General features: G+C 47.4%; 1 protein-coding gene across 4 annotated transcripts in view; it reads left to right on the forward strand.

The window, feature by feature from the left end:
• The window catches only part of RXRA (retinoid X receptor alpha), a 119,879-nt gene that overhangs the window by 66,261 nt on the left and 28,004 nt on the right, over positions 1-25,614 (forward strand). For 3 of the 4 annotated variants that reach the window (XR_004425812.1, XM_033137418.1, XM_033137420.1), the window contains exons 2-3: positions 5,191-5,238; positions 15,267-15,532. Coding sequence is in view for 3 of the 4 variants with exons in the window: in XM_033137418.1 (XP_032993309.1) it covers positions 5,191-5,238; positions 15,267-15,532 (314 nt within the window). In the remaining variant the exon portion in view is untranslated. The remainder of the gene's footprint in view (positions 1-5,190; positions 5,239-15,266; positions 15,533-25,614) is intronic. The other variant, XM_033137419.1, reaches the window with a different exon arrangement.

Raw genomic sequence — 25,614 nt, forward strand, 5'->3', positions numbered from 1 at the left:
CAAAATTCCTCCTCCTGTAGGGCTGATTCTGTGTTCACCTATTTTAGGCAAGCCTCTGGGGCCATGACCAGAGTGAGTTGGGCCACCTCATACTCACACAGGTGCACACAGGTACAGGGGCAGGGCACAGTGGGTCAACAGAACCCACCACACCAGGCCAGCCCTCACGGCCAGCGCTGCTGGGCACATGTGCATGGGACGTGCCAGGTTCACAGAGCCTGCATGCCAGGTACAGGCATGGCCACTGGAGCCAAGTGGGGTTGCATTGTGCCCCTGGCTACCTGTACAGGGAGGAGCCCAGCCAGCTGATGCAGACTTTGGTGGGCAAATCTCTCTCCCTGCCCCCCAACACTAGCCCCAATCAGCGAGGGTCCAGTGATGTGGCGGTGAGCCCAGGCCAGGCTCTGGAGCCCAGAGACCCCCAGTGGCAGGCAGGATGGAAAAAGGATCCCTCTGTGTGTGTGTGTGTGTGTGTGTGTGTGTGTGTGTGTGGACACCTAACTTGAGACCCTTAAAATTGTGCACCTGGTGCTCTGGCCTCCTCCTGCTACTTCCCTTCACAGGTATGCAGTTTACCCACACTGGCTCTGACCAAGGCAGAATAGAATGGTACTATTAGTTCTCTTGATCAGGACATGATAGTTTTGTTCATTTAGCTTAGAATAGTACAGTGGTACCTTGGGTTATGGACCCGATCTGTAATCTGAGTGGCGCTTTTGCGCATTCGCGAAAGCGCGATAGAGCGCTTCTGCGCATGTGCAGACCACTCAGAACGCTTCTGCGCATGTGCACGCGGCAAAACCTGGAAGTAAACACTTCCAGGTTTGCCACGTTTGCAACCTGAAAAAACGCAACCCGAAGCGAACGTAACCCAAGGTATGACTATACTAGGGTTTTGTTTTTGTTTTTGTTTGTTTGCTGCTGCTGCTGCTGCTCCTCCTGCATCACCGTGTTGACTCATGTTCAGTTTATGGTCTACTACGACCCCAAGATCCTTTTCAGATGTGCTATTGGTAAATCAGGGGTCCCCCTGTATTACAAATGCATTACCTTTGTTCAGCTCACTCTTCCTGCCTTGCATTCCTTGCATTTGTTCCTATGCAATTTCATTTTGTTAGTTTGGGCCCAGTTCTCCAGTCTGTTAAAGTCATATTGAATCCCAATTAATTTAAAGTAGCTAGGTGTCTCCTTGCCTCCTCTTGGGCTGCAGCTGCCTCCTGGCATGGTTTATTCTGTTATCACCAGGTTTGGCACTGCTTTCCTTTTGGGTGAAGACAGAGACAAAGTAGGTGTTGAGTAGTTCCGTCTTCTCTCTGTCACCCAATAGCATTTCTCTGTCTTCTCCATGCAGAGGACTTACCATTTGCTTGTTCTTCCTCCTGCTTCAAACATAGCCAAAGAAACCTTTTTAAAAATTCTTTTTAACCTCTCTTGCAAGTCTGAGTTCATCCTGAGCTTTGACCCTCCTGACCTTCTCCCTGCAACTACTGTTGGCTACTCATGTATACTCTTCCTTATTTATTGTATTCACACCCCCACTCCCCCTCCCCCACAAGGTTGCTGAAAGTGGCGTACTTGGGTTTACTTCCCCCATTCAATCTCTGCAACAACCCTGTGAAGTAGATCAAGCTAAGAGGCAATGACTGCCCTCAAAGTCACCCAGTGAGCTTCATTGCTGAGTGGGAATTTCATCCCTGGCCTCCCAGTGACCACTTGCACCACACTTGCTCTCTACAAAACTTAAAATAAAATATTACTTATTTCTCCTTGCAGAAAATAGTGCAGCTTACAACATATACTTAATAAACAGGGCATAATTTATTCACACACAGACACACTGCATCAATCAATAAAAAATGGCTTCAAGCTGTATATTTCCTGGGACTGCAACGAAAATGTTGGGCAATTCTAACACCTAGTTACAGGTAGGTTGCCGTGTTGGTCTGCCATAGTCAAAACAAAATAAAAAAATAAAAAAATTCCTTCCAGTAGCACCTTAGAGACCAACTAGGTTTGTTCTTGGTATGAGCTTTCGTGTGCATGCACAGTTCTTCAGATACCATATCTGAAAAAGATACCGTATCTGAAGAAGTGTGCATGCACACGAAAGCTCATACCAAGAACAAACTTAGTTGGTCTCTAAGGTGCTACTGGAAGGAATTTTTTATTTAATTCTAACACCTAGTTAGGTAGAGAAGGGTTTGCAATGAAAAGGGGGGGGGGTTTCTCAGAGCAACCCCTGCATTGTATTTACCTGACGTGATGGGGGATAAAAGGCTTGTACTTCTGACTGTTGGACAACTAGTGTAGCTGTTGAGACTTGCCCTCCCAATTGGGATGGAGCTGTGTGTGAGAGAATCGAGACACTTGGAGAAACAGGTTCAGCAACACTCAGATCATAGGGCTAGAATGAATTTTGCAGTGTGTGTGTGTGTGTGTGTGTGTGTGGATGGGAAGCCTGGCCAGACCTGAAGAGAAGTGATGCAACCCCCTCGAGGCCTCGGATTCCTCCAGCTGGTGCCAAGACCCGAGATTCCGGTTCCAGGGCCTTGCTGCTCTGCTCTTCCTGGGGGAGAGGGGGTGGGTAGAGAAGAGTTCTTCTCCATCATGACACTAGAAGTAGGGGGCCTACCATGAAGCTGAATGTTGGACAGCTAAAAAGAAGGGCTTCTTCACTCAGTTCATAGTTAAACGATGGAACTCCCCTCCTGCAGGAGGTGGCAATGGTCCTCAATCTAGATGGCTCTGAATGAATTACTGGTAGACAAATTCAAGGAGGAGAGGGCTGTTGGTGGCTGCTAGCCATGATGGCTATGCTCTGCCTAAACAGTGGGAGGCAGCAATGCTTCTGCATAATACCTGCTGCTGGAAGCCATGGAAGGAGACAGTGTCCTTGTGCTCTGCTTCCGCTTGCAGGATTCCCACAGGCAATCTGGTTATGAGAACAGCATGCTGTTCTACATGTCCCCCTTTGGCCTGATCCTGTTTTTTTATGACCAGCCAGTAGGACCACCCATCTTATTATTTTGGGGTGCAAGCACAGCAAAGTGCATGCTTTAGCCTGCTTGGCATGGAAGGAAGGAAGGAAGGAAGAAAGAGATACAGTTCTGCGCAGTGGTTAGAGAGCCACACAGTTTGTGTGGTTTTGCTGCTCTCTAAACCCTTTTGCGCCCACAGGGTGTCCCAGGCTTCCATTTCCCTTTGTCCGCTATCCTGCTTAGGCAGAAATATTTCAGCTATGTCTGTGGCATGCCAGGAATGGCTTAGAATCACAATGGGGCTGAGTCTCTCCATGTGGTCTGTTTGGGGATCTGGCATTCTTGGGTAATTTGAAGCAGATTCAGTGGCATGAAAAGAAAGAGAGATGCAGGATCCTTTTCATTGCTGCAATGGAAGTGGGGCTGAAGTTGTAGCCCTAGTCAGATATTTCTCTTCATGCAACTGAGAACATAAGAAGGGCTTGCTGGATCAGGCCAATGGCTCATCTGCCCCAGCATCCTGTTCTCTCAGTGCCCAACCAGATGCCCTAATGGGGAAACCAACGGATCTAATAACATAAAAAGGGCACTTCTGAACCAGGTCAGTTGCCTATGAAGCCCAGCCAGATGCACTGAGATTCCTAGGCCTCATACTTATTTTGTCACTTTGTTCAGAACCATGAGAACTAGACCCTTACTGGACTTTTAAGGACTATTGTTTAGCCTTCTTCAGCCCAGGGGCAATTATCCCTGCATGAAACCCTCAAAGGGCCTCTGTCAGTCAGTGTAGACCAGTGATGGCCAAACTTGGCCCTCTAGCTGTTTTGGGACTACAATTCCCATCATCCCTGACCACTGGTCCTGTTAGCTAGGGATGATGGGAGTTGTAGTCCCAAAACAGCTGGAGGGCCAAGTTTGGCCATCACTGGTATAGACAATACACTTGGTATAAGACTGCTTCCTACACTCCTATGTGCATATTAGAAGAAATTCACAGAGTCCCATAACATTTAAGCTCTTACCTACTCGTCTCAGCTACATTTATAGACGATGAGTTGCATTATTCCTGCATTGCAAGGGGTTGGACTAGAAGACCCTTGGGATCCCTTCCAACTCTACAAATATATAATTCTATTGCCGATTTTACATTTTTACCAGTGGTTATGTGATAGTGGCATTCTCTTACTGCTTTGTGAGCATTCTGTATAACTGTTAGAAACATCATAATGAATGTTAGAGGTGGCTCCCACCTCTGTTATTTGGCTCCCCTGACCTGGGACCTGGTTTTTGGAACGGTCCTTCCGATTAGCACATGAACCAGCCCTCTTTCAGCCTCAATGTGTTGTTCCAGGACAGCTTTGAAATGGTAAAAGTCACCCTTCACTGGCAAACACCATGAAAAGACACCTCTGTTATGGCTTTATTAAGAACAGCTTTTCTGAGTTAAGCAAGAGAAGTTGCACACAGTGCTTCAAAGGAGCTGGCTGAACCTTGAGTCTGCGCCTTTTTAATGCTTGAAAGGAAGAAGACAACGCAGAAGCTTTGGTTGGGCTTTTCCCGAAGCTGTGGCTGTTTACGGGCTTTGGTGGAAGCTAGTTGCCAAGAGGGAAATTATTTGGGCAGCTCTGCAAGGAGAAGAGAGACAGTGGATTGCTTCTGAGGAAGTGTCTTTGCAAAGTTCTAATCAGGGTGCTCGGCTCTCTCCAGAGCACTGAAGATTTGCTTATCGTTATTATACTTTGTGCACATTTCTTTCTAGGCTCGCGAAGGGCTGCAGCTCAGCAGTAAAGCAGCTCCTTTGCATGCAGAAGACCCCCCAGAGTCCTATTTATTCAGAACCATGAGTTCTAGGATCTTGTTTTATTTTCAGTGGAAGAGCCATAGCTCTGTGGTTAAGAGCATCTGCTCAGCATGCAGAAGCTCCCAGGAGCTTCCTTGCTCCAGTTTAATTCAGTCTGTTCCTCAGAATGATGAGGACTAGAATATTGCATTATGTTTAGGGGAAGGGATGTAGTTCAGTGGGAGAGCACATTTTGCATTCAGGAGGTCCCAGGTTCAATTGTTGGCAGCATCTCCAGTAAGCCTCTCTCACATGTGGACCAATGGCCTGAATACGTGTGATGCAATGAGATGGTTGCAGCCCTTTATCAAAGGTTATTGAATATTGGATCAGGGATTCCAGTAAGTAGTTTTTTTGTTTTTGTTTTTGCAGACATGTGTGTGCGTGCGTGTGTATCCAATGGCAGCTTTGGCGTTTTTGGTGAGTGAAATAAATCATGTGCATGATGTATGAACAACGCCTTTGCTCACTTCCCAAGGTGGTTCTACTCTGGGAAAGAGAAAAGGGCCCAGGGAATGAAGGGAAGCAAGTCAGCAAAGGAGTTTCCTGCACATAAGAACCCTATAAATCACCCACCAGTCCTGCGAGAGCAGCAGCTGTGGATCACATAGCGCCCCCAGCAAATTAATATTCTCCCAGTCATTTCCTTCTGCACCCCAGTCTCTGCCACCATGTCTTTTAAAAAGCACAGGCATCTCTTGTAAGTGTGAAGATGAGCTTGACTCTGGTACAAGAAACAAGCTTCTAGTGTCACCATCAATTTGCCGTAGCACTGCTATGTTGAGACTTTAGGGCAGATATCCAGGGGCACCTTGGCAGAAGGAGCAGCAGGACTGATTTCTACTGCCTTTTGGAGCAAGTGCAATGATATATCTTACAATCTGAAGAAAGGGACATAGGGAAGATGTAAGGCTACAGTTGTAAGACGAGAGTTGGGGAAGGTTCAGAGAAGGGCAACCATAATGCTAAAGGGGATGGGGTGACTCTTCTATGATGAAACTGTGCAGCATTCGAGGCTTTCTAGTTTAGAGAAAAGGCAAGTAGGAGGGGATATAGATGCTTATAAAGTTATGCATGGCGTGGAGAAAGAGGAAAAAGAAAAGCCCTGCCCCCCATAACACTAGAACTCGTGGGCATTCCATGAAGTTGAGCGTTCGAAGATTCAGGGCAGAGAATAAGAAGGACTTCTGCACACAGCACATAGTTAAACCATGGAACTCTCTCCCACTGGAGGCAGTGATGGCCACCAACATGGATTGCCTTACAAAAGGATTGGACAAATTCATGAAAGAGAGGGCTATCCATGGCTACTAGCCGTGATGGTTGTGCTGTGCCTCTACAGCCAGAGGCATTGATGCTTCTGAATACCAGTTGCTGCAAACTGCAGAAGGGAAGATGGTCCAGTTTCTCAAAATCCCAAGTGGGGGAGAGTTGCTATTTCACCCAGGTCCTGCTTGTGGAGTTCCCTTAGGGGGGGATCATGTCAGCCACTGTGAGAACAGGAAGCTGGACTAGACAGGCCTGTTCTTATCCTCAGTACTCAATGCTCTTCTCTCTCACCCACACTCTCAGTTGCTACAGCAAAAAAAAAAAAAAAGTTGCATCACCCAGGTTGTATTTTTTAACCAAAATGGGCAGTAAATAGCACGTCTGGTTGAGATCTCTGAACCCAGTGACTCTGTGCAACAGACGGAGATGGCTGGCTAGGCTGCCATTGCACAACCACGGACTGAAGGTTGTTATTGTTTGTTTTTAATTATACCTGCCACCCAAATAGTGTGAAATCACCTGTTCAGTCTCATGGGCAGATGGCAGATTGCCTGCACACTTTGGCAGACTGCCACTTTTGGTCACCGGATTTCTATACTCATGCAGCTTGGGGAATTGTGAAAAGGCAATGGGCATGAGTGGGAGGATGGATGCATTTGGAAATTGAGGTTTCTTCTGGGTGGCTTCAGGGAGATTACCACCCCCAATGCAAGACTCTGATTGCCACACCACATTGGCTCTTGGAGGTTTCAGCTGGTAGTGTAGTGGCAAATTCGGAAGTGCAGAGCCTGTTTCTTCATGATAGTCATAGCCATGCTCCCTTCTAAGATTTTAAGACCTTTTAAGATTATACAAATAGTCTTATACTCTATTAATAATAATAATAATAATAATAATAATAATAATAATAATAATAACAAGGGATGCATTCCAACAATCAGTGCAAATCTCCATGTATTACCTTTCAAGTAGTCTACTTTTTTCTGCACACACAAACATGGACAAATTATTTGGAGTGCTCCAATATTTTTTCCAGATTTTCTTTAAGTTCCATTGTATGTATCTCTCTAATGCAGCCTTTATCAACCTTGGGTCCACAGATGCTCTTGAACTACAACTTCCATTATCCCTGACCATTGGCCATACTGGCTAGGAATGATGGGAATGGTAGTCCAATATCTAGGGACCCCAGGTTAAGAAAGGCTGAGAAAGAGACTGCTATGCCATGCTGTGGCCACCTAACACCAGTTGCAAAACCTCTTTTTGGCTAGGAGTGCCCAGCCCTTCCAGTTTGCCATTGTGCTGCCCTGAACAAAGCAGGTGTGTGGAAGGGGTGCATTTTGTGAGAAGGGGGCAATCAGAATTTCTGCAGCAAGGAAAGAGTTAACTTAGGGCTGTGTTGGGCTGGTAGTTGAGGGAAGTTGGGGTCAGAGAATGTGACCCTGGAAAATGTGTGTGAGTGTGTGTGCATGCATGTGCGCACGTGTTGCCTCAGGACCACCAAGCACGACTCATTGATGGAAGAACTTTTTGCTTGTTCCCAATTAGGCTCTGTGCCAGTTAAGGAATGTAGACCCAAAAAAGGATGGGTGTTGAAACAAACCATCTTTCGTTTCCATGGGGGAGGGGAGTTCACATTCTAACTAGGCCTCAAAACATTTCCAAAACCACTTCCCTTCTGCAAAATGTTTTTTTTTTTTCAGATGCAAGCTGGGGGCTGGGGAGAGGGAGGGAAGAAGAGGCAAAATAGGCAATTCAATTGGAGGAGTGGAAAAAAACCATAAAGTTTGTTGCATTGCATTGGTATAAATCCCAAGACAGGTTGTTGCATGCATGTAATCCTAAAGATCTGTGTACCTTCCATAATACAAGTCTTAATATATGATGATGCTAGGTTCCCAGCAGAAACATGGAACCTCCAGCTATTTCTGGACTACAATTCTCATAATTTCCCATCACATTTGAAACTATGGACGTCCAATTAAAGTTTTTTTAAAAAAAGAAGAAATCCTTCTTCATGCAAAACATGGTTAAACTATGGAACTCAATTCCACAGGAGTCAGTGATGGCCACTGACTTGGATGGCTTTAAAAGAGGATTGAGCATATTCATGTAGAAAGCTATTGGTGGCTACTAGCAATGATAGTCATGCTCTGCCTCCATGGTCAGAGGCAGTAACACTTAATTCTAGTTGCTGGAAACTGCAGGAGGGGAGAGAGCTCTTGTGCTTGGGTCCTGCTTGTAGGCTTCCCATAATGGGCATCTGGTTGGCCACTGTGTGAAGAGGAGGCTGGATGAGATGGGCCTCCTTTGGCCTGGTCCAGCAGGTTCTTCATATGCTCTTGTCAGGGAGGCCGAGCTCTCTTGTGTGAGCAGGAGGAGCAAAATCCAGCCTTGTGTTTTTAAAAGGAACTCCCCTGTCCTGTACACAGAGGGAGCCAACCTCTGCTCCCAGCAGACACAGGTCTTCTTTCCCTTATCAGGCTGGGCCTCTTCCTGTGGGACTTAGACAGGCAGTTCTCAGGCTGTTCCCCCCCCCCCAGCTATTGCCATGTCCACCCTCCCCAAATATATCCACCCGTAACATGTCGATATCAGCTAGGTAAAGCCTGATTGCCCACTGGTGGGCGGAATGTAGGCCGCTCTGCTCCAGCTGAACAACTTCTGTTGAGAAGATAGCATTAGCTCTGTGACAGAGCAATGGCAGGCCCAGTCTCTGGGGAAATAACTTTTAAACTACGGAACTCCCTCCCGCAGGAAGCAGTGATGGTCACCAACCCAGATGAAGGAGAATAAGGCTATCAATGGCTAGTCCTATTTGGAAGCAGTAATGCTTCTGAATTCCAGTTGTTGGAAACCGAAAGAGGGGAAAGTGCTCCTGTGCTCAGGTCCTGCTTTCAGGTTTCCCATTGAGGTGTCTGGTCTGCCACTGTGAGAACAGGAGGGTGGACTAGATGGGCACTGACCTGATCTAGTAGGCTCTTCTAAAGTTTCTTAACTTCTGTGCTCACATCAGATGTGGTGCCCGCTTTCATGTTGGTTCCAGGTTAGGAATGGGGGGTGGGGTGGGGAAGACATTTGATTTGGTTTTCATTTAAAGATTGGCCTTCCCAGTTTGCGCTTTCCAAAATAGTATGTGAGCTGAAAAACCCAGCGATTCACACTTGTCTGAATTTTGCAATGCCGTTTTCCAGCCAACATGCATTACAAAGAGGGAGAGAAAGAGGGAAGGAGGACAGCATAGACCTAGAGGACAGAGTGTGTCTATCCACTTCCATTTTGCAGTTGCATATTTCTGCCTGTCTCTTGGATGCTTTTAATTTATGTGGGGTTTTTGTTTTGCTAAGGCTGTCAGTATCTGCCTGAATAGGGCGAGTGATAAATTTTACAACACGAATGTCAGGAAAGAAAACCAATTCCCTTTGTTCTTCTCTTTATATTTCCTTACTGCTGTTAAGAAACACACATCAACAGCCCAAAACACCTCCAACTCACTTCTATGCTTTTCAGCCAAAGCTCTGCTCCCCACACGTAGCCCATTACATCATTTCCAAATTGCCTAGAGCCCATTAAACTGCAGTTGAATGTAATTAAAAGGCCGTAACGATCCCGGACAACCTGTCGGCCTGCCTGTCGTGACAGGTTTTCCTTGTTCATTCGTATCAGCCCCCGAAGGATGAAGTGTGATACTGGCGTCTCATGGTCGCAGAGCCCTCCTGGAAGAAAAACCAATATGGGCCAGGCATGAGCCATCCCAGTGCATGCTGGGAGTCAGGCAGCAACACAGTCACCACTGAAAACCTGAGAGGCTGCTTGTTGCAGCCACGGAAACCACAGATTCTCCATTGCAGGCTAGACATCCAACGAAGCTGAATGTTGGAAAATTCATGCAGCGTATAGTTTAACTGTGGAACTCTCTCCCACAGGAGGCATTGATGGCCACCAACCTAAATGGTGTTGAAAGATTGGAGTAATAAATGAAGGAGAAGGCTATCGGTGGCTACTAGCCCTAATAGCTATGTCCTGCCTCCAGGGTCAGAGGGGCCATGCTTCTGAATACCAGTTGCTGGCAACCACAGGAGGGGAGAGGGCTCTTGGGCTCAGGTCCTGTTTTTGGGCTTCCCATTGGGGAATCTGGTTGGCCACTGTGAGAACAGGATGCTGGACTAGATCAGCCATTGGCCTGATCTTAGTCTTTAGAGACTAAGCCCTCAATTATGGATTGAAAAAAATTCATGGAGGATCCGGCCACATTCACACCATATGTGATAGAGGTGTGTGGCATAGGACTGTATTCTCCTGCCTGGGCTCTGAGACCATTGGGATAAGTCCTTCTCTCCGTCCTGCCACCCTCACAAGCATACTTGCTGGGGACATAGAAGTTGGGAGAGCGCCTTCTCAGTGGCTGCTCCAAGACTCTGCAAACTTCCTTGCTGGGGAGGAACCTGGACTTCCTCCTCCCTCCTTGTTGTTCTTCTGCCAGCAGGTGAAGTCTGTTTTATTCCGACAGGCCTTGGGGAAGTAGGGTTTGTACCTTTCCATTTGTGTTTTCTAGTGGTAACGTTGCCACTGCTTTGCACAACACAGTCATGTTTGGGCGACTTTGGAACAGTATCCAAAGTCTGGAGTATGTTGATTTTTTAAACCCTTAAGTATCTGTAGAGGTGAGAATGCAGTGGCAATGAGACCCATTTTTTGAGGTTTGTATGTAAAAGTGTTTTGAGCTCCTGGGAAATGCCTTAATACCTGAGGAAGTCTGCTAATTTCTCCTTACATCAAAAGAGATGGAGAGTACAGAAGAAACTGTGTGTAAATATATGTCTGATAATTTGAGCCAAATGCTCTTTAGCCCCTCTAATGTTTTCTTTGCTCATGTTATCCTAAGTTCATCATGTTGGATTGCATGTGTGTCATTCCCAAATTTTTTAGTAGCTGAAGTATATTCCACCCCCCCCCCCGCCCACACCAATGAAAAGCCACACAGTTCCGAATATTTCTCCTGTGTTTTTGTTCTAACCATTCTCCATCAGTTAGTGGGGAAAGAACTTGTGTTTAAAAATGATCAAGGGGAAGAGGAAAATTCAGTGCAGGGTTTTTGATGTGCTTCCTTTATTTTTGAGGGTGTTGTTTTGAGAGTATTTGCTCTTTCATTCAACACCTCACCAACTATCTGCACTCTGCAGTCTCCCTGACTTCCTACACTTCCAACAAAGCCCAAGGGGAAGACACCACAAGGTCACCTCCTCTCACAGGTGTCCCCCCCCCCAAATCAGGAAGGGCAGGCACCTGGGGATGCCGTGGAGTGTGCTGTAGTTATGTTTAAGGGAAGGAAAAAGCTGTCTCATTCATGGTCTGCATTCTCCATCCTCCTCAATTTCCCACCCTTTAACTGAAGCCCAGGCAAAGATATCATGAGCTTAACTCCCTTAATAGGCTCTTTTCATATAAGGAAGCTCAGCCACTGGGCAAGGGGTTGCAGAGTGCTAGGGATATGCTTAAGGGAAAGAAAAATATGCAGGTTCTCTGACTTCTCACACTTCAATCAAAGTCCAGGCAAATACTTTGTAAGATAACTGCTCTGACCGGGCTTCTTCAGATCAGGAAGAGTGGGCAACCAGGGAGGCTGCAGTTTGGTGGAGAAATATCCAATGGGAAGGGGGGGGGGAATGCATGTTCCACCCATGGCCATCTCATAGTGGTGACATGCCCTGGGAGTGTGTATTTTCCAAGGAAAACAAAGTTTTGAGAAATTTAAAGGATAGATTTCAGCACAGCACTCATTAGAACTGCAGGCTTTGCTCCAACAGCTGAGGAAAGGTTTACCTTTTCAGATGACGAATGGACACCTTTCTGAAAGGACTGACCTATCTCAAAACAGTGTCTGCATGAATTACTGTACTTAGCATGACTTAGAGGAGGCAAGCACAGCGCAGTGACTCATGCAGAGACTTGGCCAACAACTTCCTCTAAGCAGGTGGCTGTTCTTCAGTGTCTCTCCATAAAGAGCATGCAAACGATCCAATTATATCCCATTTGGACACAGGTTGGAAGAAGGCAGAAACAGATCAGGGAATCGTGCAGAGATAATGGCAGGGGACCTCCTATGGGGTGGGTGGATGAATTTAGCTCCCAGGATCTTACTTGACTTCTTTCTGCCTCCTGGCACCACAGAAGTTACTGAGTTAGAAGAATGGAAGATTTTGCCTGGACCTTGCCAGGTGAGGGGGATGGAACCCTTCTGAAGTGTAGGTGGGTTCAGGCATGACCCAAGATGGAGATTTAGCTCAAAAAGGATTTATTGGAACATCAGGAACAAGAAGAACAAGAATGACAAACAGGGGCATTTGGCCCAGTATATATACTGTAAACTGGCCCAGGCAATAAGCGAATCAGAACACTGGCCCTATCTCAGCAGGGATTGGCTGCCTGCCAGCTACTAACAATGTCATTGGAGGGTTTTTGAATTCCCTCTGTCTTTTGTTATGCAGATGAAACTCCTGAGCTCCAGGCGGCCTGTAACCTAGGCCTGAATTGCATGCACACAGTCTGGTTTTGCCTTCCACCCACTGTAATCACTCAGCAAATTTTGAATAGATTTAGCTCGGATTTTTAGGCATAATGGAAATATACCAAAGTTTAGAAATGCATAAAGATCACTTAACGTGGAAGGAAATAGATGCAATTTACAGGGAGAATGATATGCTCTGCTAATGTGTTCCTCTGGTGTCAAAACCAGTACACTCATAGTTGCTTTTAAAAGCATTTCGGAGAGTTGTGTTTGCAGAGGTTGGACTAGCAGGTTTGATCATAGAATTTTATAAAATTGTGTATGGCATAGAGAAAGTGGATAGTTTTTCCTCCCCCTCTCATGAGGCTAAAAATCCTGAGCATCCGATGAAGCTGAATGTTGGTAAATTCAGGACAGAAACTCATTATTCATGCAGTGCATAAATTATGGAACTTGCTCCTACAGGAGGCAGTGATTACTACCACCCTAGATGAGCGCATGTGGCATTGTGGGTTAAACCACAGAGCCTAGGGCTTGCCGATCAGAAGATTGGCGGTTCAAATCCCTGCGACGGGGTGAGCTCCCGTTGCTCAGTCGCTGCTTCTTCCAACCTAGCAGTTTGAAAGCACATCAAAGTGCAAGTAGATAAATAGGTACCGCTCCGGCGGGAAGGTAAACAGCATTTCCGTGCGCTGCTCTGGTTCACCAGAAGTGGCTTAGTCATGCTGGTCACATGACCCGGAAGCTGTACGCCAGCTCCCTCGGTCAGTAAAGTGAGATGAGTGCCACAAACCCAGAGTCGGCCACGACTGGACCTAACGGTCAGGGGTCCCTTTACCTTTTAGATGGCTTTAAAAGAGGACTGGACAAATTCATGGAGGGCTAGGCTATAGATGGCTATTAGCTACAATTGCTATGCTCTTCCTCCAGATTCGGAAGCAGCAATGCTTCTGAATACCAGTTTCTGGAAACTTCAGGAAGGGAGAGTGTTCTTGTGCTCAGGTCCAAATTGCAGGTTTCCCAGAATGGGCACCTGGTTGGCCGATATGAGAGCAGGATGCTGGACTAAATGGGCAATTGGTCTGATCCAGGAGGCCCTCCTTACAATCTTGTGTAGCTTCAGTTCATTCAAGGTGGTTTAGCCTACGGTCTGCGTTGGTCTGAGGCAGCACCCTTCGTTCTTAACCTGTGATCACTCCGAGGGCTGAGGGATTTGCTTCCCAAACTCTGGTGCCCCAGTGCATCTTTCACAGAGGAGGTGCATGCTGGTGGTTCTTTTAATTCTTTTCAGGCTTCACAAAGTGGCAGCATCTACATCTTTTAAATAAATGATTTCCCATGCCATGTCCTGTCAAGCCTGGATTGGCAGCATAATGTACCCTTGGGGGAGACTGACAACCTCTCAGGCCCAGCCCCCCACCCCCACCCCCTGGAATAAAACCCTGCATGTGCTTCTGTTTTTATTTTTGGTAAGCTGCCCTTGAAATTTACTCGCTTGAAGGGCGGGTTCGACATTTCAATAAATCAACAAATAAATAATGTATGCATATGCTTGTCCTATTCATTTAAAAAACAACAACTTTGGGTGTACACTGGTGGGTACATTGAAAGCATGGATGTGGAATCTTTTTCAGCCCAAGGGAATGTTCCCTAAACAGCCACTGCCTGTCAGTGTAGAGAATGCTGAGGTAGATGGACCAATGGTCTGGCTTGGGCTAAAGCAGCTTCCTGTGTTCCTGTTCAATTTGGCCTCTTATTCAGAACAACAAGGACTAGAATCTGACTTGAGAGCATCTCCTTTGCATGCAGAAGGTCCCAGGTTCAATCCTCAGCGGCATCTCCAGGTAGGGCTGGGAACCCATGCCAGCCTGGATAGCTCAGTTGGTTAGAGAGTGGTGCTGAGAATGCCAAGGTTGCAGGTTCAATCCCTTTAAGGGACAGCTGCATATTCCTGCATCACATGGGGGTTGGACTAGACAACGTCCTTTCCAATTCTATGATTCTGTCTGAAACCCCAGAGAGCTGCTGGTGCAGGTCAGCATAGACACTACTGAGCAAGATGTGCTAGTGGTCTCACTCGGTGTAAGGTAGCTTCCTTTGCTCCTTTTTCATTCAAGCCTTTGTTCAGGATTATGAGGACTAGAATCTTACTTTGTTTTTAGGAGAAGGGCCATAGCAAACTGTGTAGAGCTCCTGCTAGGCTTCCTGTAACTCCTTGGATTAAAGGAAATAAATAAATTTTGGTGGAAGTGTGTGTGTGTGTGTGTGTTTGTGTGTCCGTGTGTGTATGTGTATTTTTTATTTTTGTAAACGGCTTTGAGGTTTTATACAATCAAGAGGTACATAATTTTTATGAAGTAAATAAATACACAAATAAATCGAATTACTTAATTTATTTCTTGTCTGTTGGTGCTTTCAGTACTTCCCCCAGGATGGTGTGTGTGTGTGTGTGTGTGTGTGTGTGTGTGTTTGTGAATGAATGAAACCCAGTAGTGTAGAGTTGGACAGGACCCTACGCATCATCTATTTCAACTCCCTGCAATGAAATATTAGCTTTATACTTTCTTCATTTTTAGAGAGAGAGATTTGGCCTATTTAGTATGGATATGTGATACATCCCTGGTCTCTTTTTCAACTGACAGTGTCTGTTTTTTCATTTTTCGCTTCACAGATTTCTCCAGCCCAGTCAATTCCACCTCCTTAAGCTCTCCGACCAGCAGAGGGCCTATGACTGCACCTTCTCTCCATCCATCGATGGGCACAGGCATTGGCGGCTCTTTGGGGTCCCCTGGACAGCTCCACTCACCCATCAGCACCCTCAGCTCACCCATCAACGGCATGGGGCCTCCGTTCTCAGTCATCAGCTCCCCGATGGGGGCTCACCCCATGTCTGGACCCTCTACCCCTGGACTTGGATTTGGAACTGGCAGCCCTCAGGTGAGTCACCTGGTGGTGGGGACTCTGGGAAGCAGGTGGCAGTCAATGTGGTGGTGGGGATTGGTACATTCAGGACAGCGGAAGGGAAGCAAGGGCTCTGCCTGAGTGGCAGAGCACCATCCTATGTTCCATTTAGTTTAGGTCTTTATTCAGAGCCATGAGGACCAGAATCTTACTCGTATTTTTATTCAGAGCCACGAGGACCAGAATCTTACTCGTATTTTTATTCAGAGCCACGAGGACCAGAATCTTACTTGTATTTTTAAGGAAAGGGCCAGAGCTTAGTGGCAGAGTACCTGCTTTGTATTCTGAAGACTCCAGGTTCAATCCCTGCTGTCTCCTGGTAGAACTGAGGAATGCCCACTTCCTGAAACCCTGGAGAGCCGCTGCCCGTCAGTGTCAACCATACTGAGCTAGCTATATTCCTAAGCAATATGTAGGAATTTGCCACGCTGGTGACTGGTAACAAAACTTCTCTCCCGTATTGGTCTCTGCAGCCATGTCGGGTGCTGTAACCTTCCAGCAATTTGACTTCACCCAAGGGCGCACTTCTCCATTGTCTCCCGAGACAGTTAGGTACCAACCAGACAGATTCATGAAGGACAAGTCTTGTCAGTGGCTACAAGTCATGCTGGCTGTATACTCGCTTCAATATCAGAGGTGCTAATGCTTCTGAATACAAGAAGAGTCCTGCTGGATCAGGCCAGTGGCCCATCTAGTCCAGCCTCCTGTTTTCACAGTGGCCAGCCAGATGCCTGCATGGGAAGCCTGCAAGCACCAACTATAAAGGAACCCAGGTGCCTTCTCCCCACCTCATAAAGTATTGGGGGAATGTTGAGAACAATCATTTGCAGAGGAGGCCGAATGTGGAGCTGAGTGTGGAGCTGAGTGTGGTGAAGCTTCGGTGGCTGGTGGCTCCTCCTCCTCCTCCTGCCACATCTTCTGCTGCCACGTTCAGCTCTGTCTCCTGGCTCATCACTGCGTCATGCACATTTCATGTGCGTGTCATCGCCCCCACCCCAATCTTCTGCTCAAGTTGGAGCCTCTATCTGCAAGCAAGGCCTGAGCCTTACAGCAACTCTCCTGTGGTTTCCAGCAAGTGGTGATCAGAAGCATTGCTGCCTCCAACTGTGGAGGCAGAGCACAGCCATCGTGGCTGCTAGCTACAGTAGCCCCTCCTCCTCCTCCATGTATTTGTCCATTCTCTGTTAAAGCCATCAAAGTGGTTGGTCATTGCTGCCTCCTGCGGCGGCAAGTTTTTCAGTTTAGCTCCAGTTTTCTCTGGCTGGATCTCAGGGTGTCTTTCAAGCCCAGCCCCTTATTTCCTCCTGTGCAGCAGCAGCAGCAGCAGTTTGTTTACCTTCTTGAGAGAGAGAGACTGGGTGGCATGTGTGTGTGTGTGTGTGTGTGTGTATGAGAGAGAGAGAGAGGATGGAAGATTACATCAAAAAAGCCTTCCCACGACAAGGAGATAAGCCCTGTGGATAAAAATAGTACAAGCTTGACGAAGACTGACACCTGTTGCTGGCTTGGTTTGGCTGGGCTGGGCTGGGCTGGGCTGGCTCTGCATTACACATGCATCCAGTGGGGAGGGGGGACTGGTGCGGGGGGGGGGGCAAGGAAAGAAGGGCTGATCAAGAAACTTGCCACCACCTGGCGGTCACTACTGTTGTTGTATTATTTATTCCAACTCCCTTCCAGAAGATAGAGATAGAGATAGATGATATAGATATAGATACAGATACAGTGGTACCTCGGGTTAAGAACTTAATTCATTCTGGAGGTCCGTTCTTAACCTGAAACTGTCTTTAACCTGAGGTACCACTTTAGCTAATGGGGCCTCCCGCTGCTGCCGCCGTCCCACCGCCCGATTTCTGTTCTTATCCTGAAGCAAAGTTCTTAACCCGAGGTACTATTTCTGGGTTACCCGAGTCTGTAACCTGAAGCTTCTGTAACCTGAGGCACCACTGTAGATACATATATAGACACCTCCCAAGCTTGCACTACTTTTTAGGAGTCTGCCCATTTTTCAAACTGGGCTTCAGAAAAGATGGAAAACTCCTCCAAGAGACAGCCTGCTCATCTCTGGGTGGATCTTGTGATGCTCAGCCACCCGGACGTGCTCAGACCTCTTTCGAAGGGCTGTAGCTCAGTAGTGGAGCATCTGCTCCCCATGCAGAAGGTCTCATATTCAATCCCTGGCAGCATCTCCAGGAAGGACTGGGAATGCCCTTTGCCTGAAACGCTGGACAGCTACTGCCAGTCAGTGTAGACAATACTAAGCTAGATGGACCAGTAATATTGACTCCATTTATGGCAGCTTCTTATCTTCCTGTTTAAATCAGCTCCTTATTTAGAACCATGAGGACTTGAATCTTGATGTGTTTTTAGAGAGGAGTGCCAAAAGTATCTGCTTTACATTCAGAAGGTCCCAGCTTCAGTCCCCAACGGCATTTCCAGGTAAGGCTAGGAGGGGAAAATCCCTGCAAGAAACCCCGGAGAGCTGCTGCTGCCAACCAGTGTGAGCAACACTGAGCTAGGTGGATGGACTGAAGGGTCTGATTTGGTAGAAGGCAGCTCCTTCTCTGCCCCCCTCTCCACCCGTCTTCCTGACTTTCACTCCACATCTCCCGGAGGAGAGCTGCCTTGCGCTTCTGTCTATTTTTAGAGGTGGTCATGCGATGCAGAAGACCGGAAATAAACAGAAGGGGGGGGGGAGAGAGAGATAAAGGGGGAGGAGGGAGGAAAAGGAGCTTGTCAGAGGATGCTCTCATGGAGAGCCCCTCCAGTTCCTGCTGGCTCAAAAGGAGGAGCTCTCATTTACTCATGGCCCGTCTTAAGTGGTTTTCCTGGAGGAGATGCTTAAGATGCTCACGCCCTAATGACTCCTGCAATCTGTCTCTCTCCTTCCAGCATCTTTCCTTTCTTTGTAATGCTGTTAAGAGGCAGTTCAGGCCCAGAGGATCTGCTTTGTGTGCAAAATGTCCCAGGTTTCATTCACCCATTTCACTTCAGGCTTATGACCACATGGATTTAACTTTAATTTTTTTTTTTGTGGGAAGGACTTAGAGAACCTACAAATGTCTTGGGTTCTGTGTTCCAGTTAACTCAGCCCAGTATTTTGAGGACTAGAATCTTTCTTTAATTTCATGGGAATAAGGACTTAGCTTAGTGGCCGAGCACCTGGTTTGCATGCAAGGGGTTCCAGGTTCTGTTCCTGGCATCCTCAGGTGACACTGGGGAAGGAAGACTCCCCTATCTGAGAGCTGCTGCCAGCCAGTGTAGACAGTGCTGAGCCAGATGGACCATTGCAATGGTCTGACTTGATAGAAGGCAGCTTCCTAGGTTCCTATTTATTGCAGCCCACTCTTCAGAATTGTGAGGACTAGAATCTTTTGTTTTTACAGAAAGGACGTAGCTTAGTGATATCTGTGTCACAGACACACAAAAAAGAAGATAGGAGAGGAAAGGAAGAAGACAAGATGCCATCCCCACAAATAAGACACTTGCACCCTTTGCTTCCCCTCTCCACCTCCCCTCCAGAATCCTGCTCAGCACTGCCCACCCCCATGAAGCTAGGGAGTTAATGAAGTGTGTGCCCCCACCTTCAAGCAGAGGTGGCACTGATGGAAGGTGTTGAGCATCAGATGGCAGGTGCCACTTGCAATCAGGTTATGCTCTGTCAGCACTGAAGACCTAGCAGAGCAGAAGGACAGTTGGAGGGTGTCTGGTTGTGGGCTGAGTCAAAGCCATCAGGGTTTGCTTCCTTCCTCCCTGTCTCCTCCCTCTCTCCTTGAGAGCCACAAGACTGTCTTTTGCAATGCCCACAGTGGCACCTTTCAGGGACCCTGCTTTGTTTGGCATGAGGGGCTTGTGAAAACTGCCAGTGCTGCAAACATCTCTCCCTCTTCTTCCTCCCTCTTTAAGAAAACAGTGGCCGACCAGATGCCTCAATGGGAAATCCTCAAGCAGTACAAGAGCCCTCTCCCCTCCTAGGTTTCCAGTAACTGGGATTCAGAAGCATGACTGGCTCTGACTATGGAGGAAGAACATAGCCATCAGGGCCAATAGCCATTGATATCCTTCTCCTCCAGGAATCTCCACCACTGTGTGGCAGAGTCCCATAGTTTAACTCTGCACTATGTGAAGAAGTTTCTTTTATCCGTCCTGAATCTCCCAGCTTCATTACATGAGCTGTAGTGTTATGAAAAGGTAGAAAAGCTCTCCCCCCATCTACTTTCTCTGTGTCACGCATAATTTTATAAAATTCTATCATGCCACTTCTTACTTGCCTTTTCTGAAAAGTCCCAAATGCTGCAGCCTTTCCTCATAGGAGAGCCATTTTTCTTGTCATTCTCTGAACCTTTCCCAACTCTGCTACAATATCCCCGGCCCTGCCTGCCGCTGTCATGCGACCCCTAGGCTTAGGGAGTTACCCACAAGGGATCACGGACGCCCTCTGATCAAGCAGCTTCAGGCTGGTGAGTGAGCGGGTTGCCTTAACCTCAGCTTGGATTTGGACTCCCACACTTCCTGGTTCCTTCTGAGGCTGTGGTGTGTGCAGAACAGGTGGCGGACGCTGCTCCTCTCTTTTAATATTTATCCCCCTCCCCTTTCTGTTGCTGTTGCTCCTGGACGGCCAGGCTGTTCTGGGCTCGGCCTGTGGAGATTGCCTGTCATCCCTTAGGCCATTCTGACAGGGACTCAGCGGGGGGGGCCTGAGCCAAGGGAGGTGGCTGATGCTTGGATGCATTTAACTTTGTGGATGTCTTTCCTCTTAAAGGCAACAGTAGGGAATTTCTTAGACAGGTGTTTGTCCTTTGGTGTGTGTGTGTGTGTGTGTGTGTGTGTGTGTGTGTAGAGATGTTGAAAGCTGCCTTAAATGGCATCAGACTGTGGGTCCATCTAGGTTCAGTATTGTCTGCGTTGGCGTGTGGTGGCTATCCAAGATTTCAGAGGCCTTTCCTCCAGATAAATTTAGATTCTAGCCCTCATGGTTCTAAACCAGGGGTCAGCAAACTTTTTCAGCAGGGGGCTGGTCCGCTGTCCCACAGACCTTGTGGGGGGGCCAGACTATATTTTGGAAAAATAAATAAGTGAAGGGATTCCTATGCCCCACAAATAACCCAGAGATGCACTTTAAATAAAAGGAAACATTCTACTCATGTAAAAACACGCTGATTCTTGGACCGTCCGCGGGCCAGATTTAGAAGGCGATTGGGCCGGATCCGGCCCCCGGGCCTTAGTTTGCCTACCTATTTTCTAAACAAAGGCATGGTTTAAATAAGGAGTGGTCTTATGCTGAATCAGGCCACTGGTCCATCTAGTAGCTCTGTATTTCCTTCATGGACTGGCAGAAATGGCTTTCCAGGGTTGCAGGCAAGGGACCTTCCCAGCCCAAACTGTGCATGCTAGGGATTGAACCAGGAGCTATCTGCAAACATCTACGTAAGAAATTAAGTAGAGCCTGGCTGCTGGATCAGGTCAGTGGTGCATCTGGTGCAGCATCCTGCTCTCACAGTGGTCCACCAGGTGCCCCGGCTGGGGAAAGCCTGGCTCCCTCCTTGTTGTCCTCCCACCAGCAGGTGAATATTGTTTTATTTTGGGAGGCTTTTGGAACTGACTTTTTTTTTAAAAGGAAAGGGCTTTTAATAGTTCTGTGCTGTTTCTATTAGCTGTATTTAATAGATCCTTTTAATTATGGTTTTAACTCTGTTACAGTTTAATTATTTTCTAATTATTAACTTTTAGCTTTTTGTATTTCATTTGTGGTTGTTTTAATTTGTGAAACCCACCTTGTCTGGGGAAAAGACAGGATATTGATACTATTGATAACAACGACAGTTGTATTCTGATCCACAAACAATGATAAACCCCCGCCCCATAACTTTTAAAATCAAAATCACCCAGCGCAGGGACAAACGTTAAGATCTACCTGTGAAGAGAGGAGTTTACATTCTTTTTTTTATTTTCATTTTTGTTTAGATTAGTTAGGTTTTTTTATAGCCATGTATTATATGAAAAGTCTTAATAAAAATCTAACAACAACAACAACAACAACAATAATAATAAGTCACCCAGCACACACACAAAAATAGGGGGTGATGTTCAGGTAAATTTACTCCAAACATTACTAACTTTTATCAGGACATAGAAAAGAAAGTACTTCTTTGCAGAGTGCATGTTTAAACTATGGAACGCGCTCCCATAGGAGACACCAACTTGGATGGCTTTAAAAGAAGATTAGACAAATTCACAGAGGAGGAGAGGGCTAATGAGGGCTACTAGCCAGGACGCGATGCTCTGCTGCCACAGTTGGAGGCAGCAATGCTTCTGAATATCACTTTCTGGAAGCCACAGAAGGGGTGAGGGTTCTTGGGCTTGGGTTCTGCTTCCTGTAGTTTCTCTTTGAGGCCTCTGGTTGACCACTGTGAGAACAGGATGCTGAAGTACATGGGCCATTGGTCTGATCCAGCAGGGCACCTTCTTATGTTCTTATCCTAGTCATGCTCAGAGGCTCTATTCTCAGTCAAAACCTCCCACACACTTTTTTGGGGAGGAAGGTTCTGGCTTGATCACTTGCAAAAAGCAGAGTGAAGAAATTCATTTGCTGTCCCTCATCAGGTGCTCTTTGGAGCGCTTGAGCACAGAAGAGGAAGGACTTCTTGGCGCCAGGGTGGGAGAGGGGAAGACCCCAGGATGTGTCGTGGTTTTGGGGCCAGCCACTGAAAGAGGAACCTTGGGAGGTTCCAGTTCCTGGTAGCTGAGTTGCCTGTGGCTTGAGGTTTCTTGCTGAGACATGCAGAGTATCGCCTTTGCTGTGTACAGCCTGGGTGGACAGGTGATGGGGGGGGGATGGTTGGGCAACCAGACTCTGAAGCTGTGATGTACGAAGTCCCCAAGTGAAAGCTTCTGAACAGTTTTGGTTTTTCATTCACTGCCAGGCAGTGTGGCCCAATGGTCAGGGAACTGTGGTCCAACCACACCTGGAGGGCACCACCTTTTCTATCCCTGCTGCTCCAGAAGGGAGGACCCAAACCAGTGGATTCAAATTGTGAGGAAGGAATTTCCAACTTAAACCTTAGAAAGAACTTTCTGGAAGTAAGAGCTGCTTGATAATGGTATGGACTCCCTTGGAAGGTGGTGGACTTGCCTTCGTTGGAGGATTTTAAACAGAGACTGGGTGGCTTTTTTTTTCAAGGATCCGTTAGCTGTGTTTCCTGCATTGTAAAGGGCTAGATTAGATGACGCTTTAAGGGTCCCTCACAACTCTGAAATTATATGATTCTATACTGGTTGTTGTCAGGATAAAATGGAGAGAGGCAACTCCATGCTTTGAGCTCCCTTGAGGAATGGTGAAATAGAAATGAAGTCTAATAATAATAATAATAATAATAATAATAATAATAATAATAATAATAACAACAACAACAACAACAATAAATAGTAATAAAAAGCAGAAAAGGTCTACGTGAATGTTCTAGAACTAGATGAATCTTTTTCTTCCACGCTGAGATAAATAACATACTTGTGACTTTAGCAATGCTAACCCCCACTCCTTGCGCATCCTCTGAGCTGGTGATCAGGCAGTTTGCAAATAAGCAACTGGGTTTCCCTTCCCCCACGGAAAGAAAGAAAGAAAGAAAGAAAACCCGCTCACATATTCCTTGCCAAAATAAAGAGAGGAAACAAGGCAGCCAACTTGCAACAGGAATTTTTTTTTTTGCGCCAGGCGGGTTCGGTCCTCAGTCGGAGACAGGACTGGGTGGAGAGAGAAGCAGAAAGTGCTGATCTCAGAGGTTTAGAAAGGGGGGAAGCCCAGTTTGGCTGGGATGGCTTCCAGAAAAGCCACAGAGTGACACATCTTCTTTTGGGGCACCATTGCGGGATCTCAACGTGTGACTCCACGGCGCGGGCGGATAGATATTTGATATACGTGAATGCCAAATTCGGCAGAAATTTGATTTGCTTCGTAATAAAGGCGAACCTATGCAATCCACACTTCCCTAAACGAAACCTAAGAATGTAAGAAGAGTCCTGTTGGATGAGCCCAAAGGGATCCCATCTAGTCCAGCATCCTGTTCTCACAGTGGCCAACCAGATGCCCCATATGGGAAACCCACAAGCAGGACCTGAGAACAAAGAGCCCCCCCCCCCTTCTGGGGTTTCCCAGAAACTGGAGACTCCTGCTGTGGCTGTTGGGGGGCTGTCATCTTCCCCTACCCAGAGACTCCTCCTGCTGCTGCTGTGGCTGTTGTGTGGACTGCTGCTGCTGCTGCTGCTACAGAAGCAAAGAGGACTGCAGAGAGTACTGCAGGGGCCAGGTCCCTGGGCAGGCAGGCGAAGTGGGAACAGCTGCTGCCACAGCTGGGAGTGGTCCAGTGGCTGGGACAACATTATAAAGTCTGCCTGCCCTGAATTCCATCTACCTGGCCCTGCAACCTCTCAGTGGAGACTGCCATCTTCCCCCACCCAGAGACTCCTGCGGCTGCTGTGGCTGTTAGGGGGAGGGAAGCTACCATGTTTTAGGTGTTTTAATTAGCTTTTAATCTAGCGTTTTGTTTTTTGTTTTGTTTTGTTTGTTTGTTTTTTGTTTTCTTGGGGGTGGGATGGGTGTTTGATTGGGGCTGGGGGCTGGTTTAACTTTAGTATGATTGTACAGTGGTACCCCGCAAGACAAATGCCTTGCACAACGAAAAACTCGCAAAACGAAAGGGTTTTGTGATTTTTTAGTTGACTCGCGAGACGAATTTGTCTATGGCCGGGCTTCACAAGACGAATTCGTCTTGCGCAGTACCACTGTAAGCTGGCTGGAGCCGCGCCGCGTTTTAAAGCTGCAGCGAGCGAACAGCAGTGCTGCTGTTCGCCCGCTGCAGCCTTAAAACGTGGCGTGGTGCGGTCCGGTGCCGGTCGGAAGGGGCGCCGGCCGATCGCGCCCGCCATCTTGGGTCGGAAGGGGCGCCGGCCGATCGCGCCCGCCATCTTGGGTCGACTGCGCATGTCTGTACATGCGCAATCCACCCAAGATGGCGGGCGCGATCGGCCGGCACCCCTTCCGACCGGCGCCCCCGGACTTTTTTTCCCATAGGAACGCATTAATTAAATTTTAATGCGTTCCTATGGGAAACCGTGCCTTGCAAGACGAAATTTCCGCAAGACGAAAAGTCTTGCGGAATGAATTAATTTCGTTTTGCGAGGCACCACTGTAAATTATTATTGTTGGGGATTTTATTTTTATTTTTTTGCTTTTACTGTTTTATTGGTTTGTTGTATGGTTTGTGTTCTGTTCTTAAAGGGAGAGGGTCTGGGCTGACTGGGAGTGGGCCCCAGCAACAGAATGGCTGAGGCAGGTTCCACGGGGAGGAAGGGGAATGCACTGGGACACCCAATCTCAGTGATCATGGGTAGGAGGAGGAGTTATGCTAAGACCAGACCGTGTCATTACCAAGGAGGCAGGGTTAGTCATTTGAGGACTATTCCTGCCTCCGCGTCTGATCTTGACTGGAAGAATACTGGAATCAGCAAGGGAGACCCACATGACCTGAAGGTGCTGCTGTGCAATGCCAGGTCAATGATTCACAAGACCACTGCCATCCATGACTTGATCATGGATGGAGGACTTGACCTGGCATGTGTAATAGAGACTTGGTTGGATGAAGCAGATGGGCCTGTCCTTGACACTGCTTGTCAACCAGGTTTCTCTTACAGCAACCCAGATCATGTGGGCGGGGAGGGGGGTTGCAGGGATTTTTAGGAAGTCATTAGCTTGTACCAGGTGTCCTATTGGGAGGACCCAGTTTTTGGAGTGCATGTTCTGGAAGTTGGGCAATAGGGGCAGTACAGGATTCCTTTTGGTGTACCGACCTCCCCAGTGCACCAAGGACTCCCTGCCGAAGCTGCTTCAGGTCGTTGCAGATGTTCTCCTGGAGGCACCTAGTTTGGTTGTCCTAGGGGATTTAAATATACATGCCGACACGACCTTACAAGGGACAGCTTGGGATTTCGTGGAAAACATGGTCTCCATGGGGCTGTCCCTGACTAAGTTTGGCCCAACTCATAGTCGCGGACATGCCTTAGACCTG

This window comes from Lacerta agilis, chromosome Z (genome assembly GCF_009819535.1).
Source record: "Lacerta agilis isolate rLacAgi1 chromosome Z, rLacAgi1.pri, whole genome shotgun sequence".
NCBI lineage: Eukaryota > Metazoa > Chordata > Lepidosauria > Squamata > Lacertidae > Lacerta > Lacerta agilis.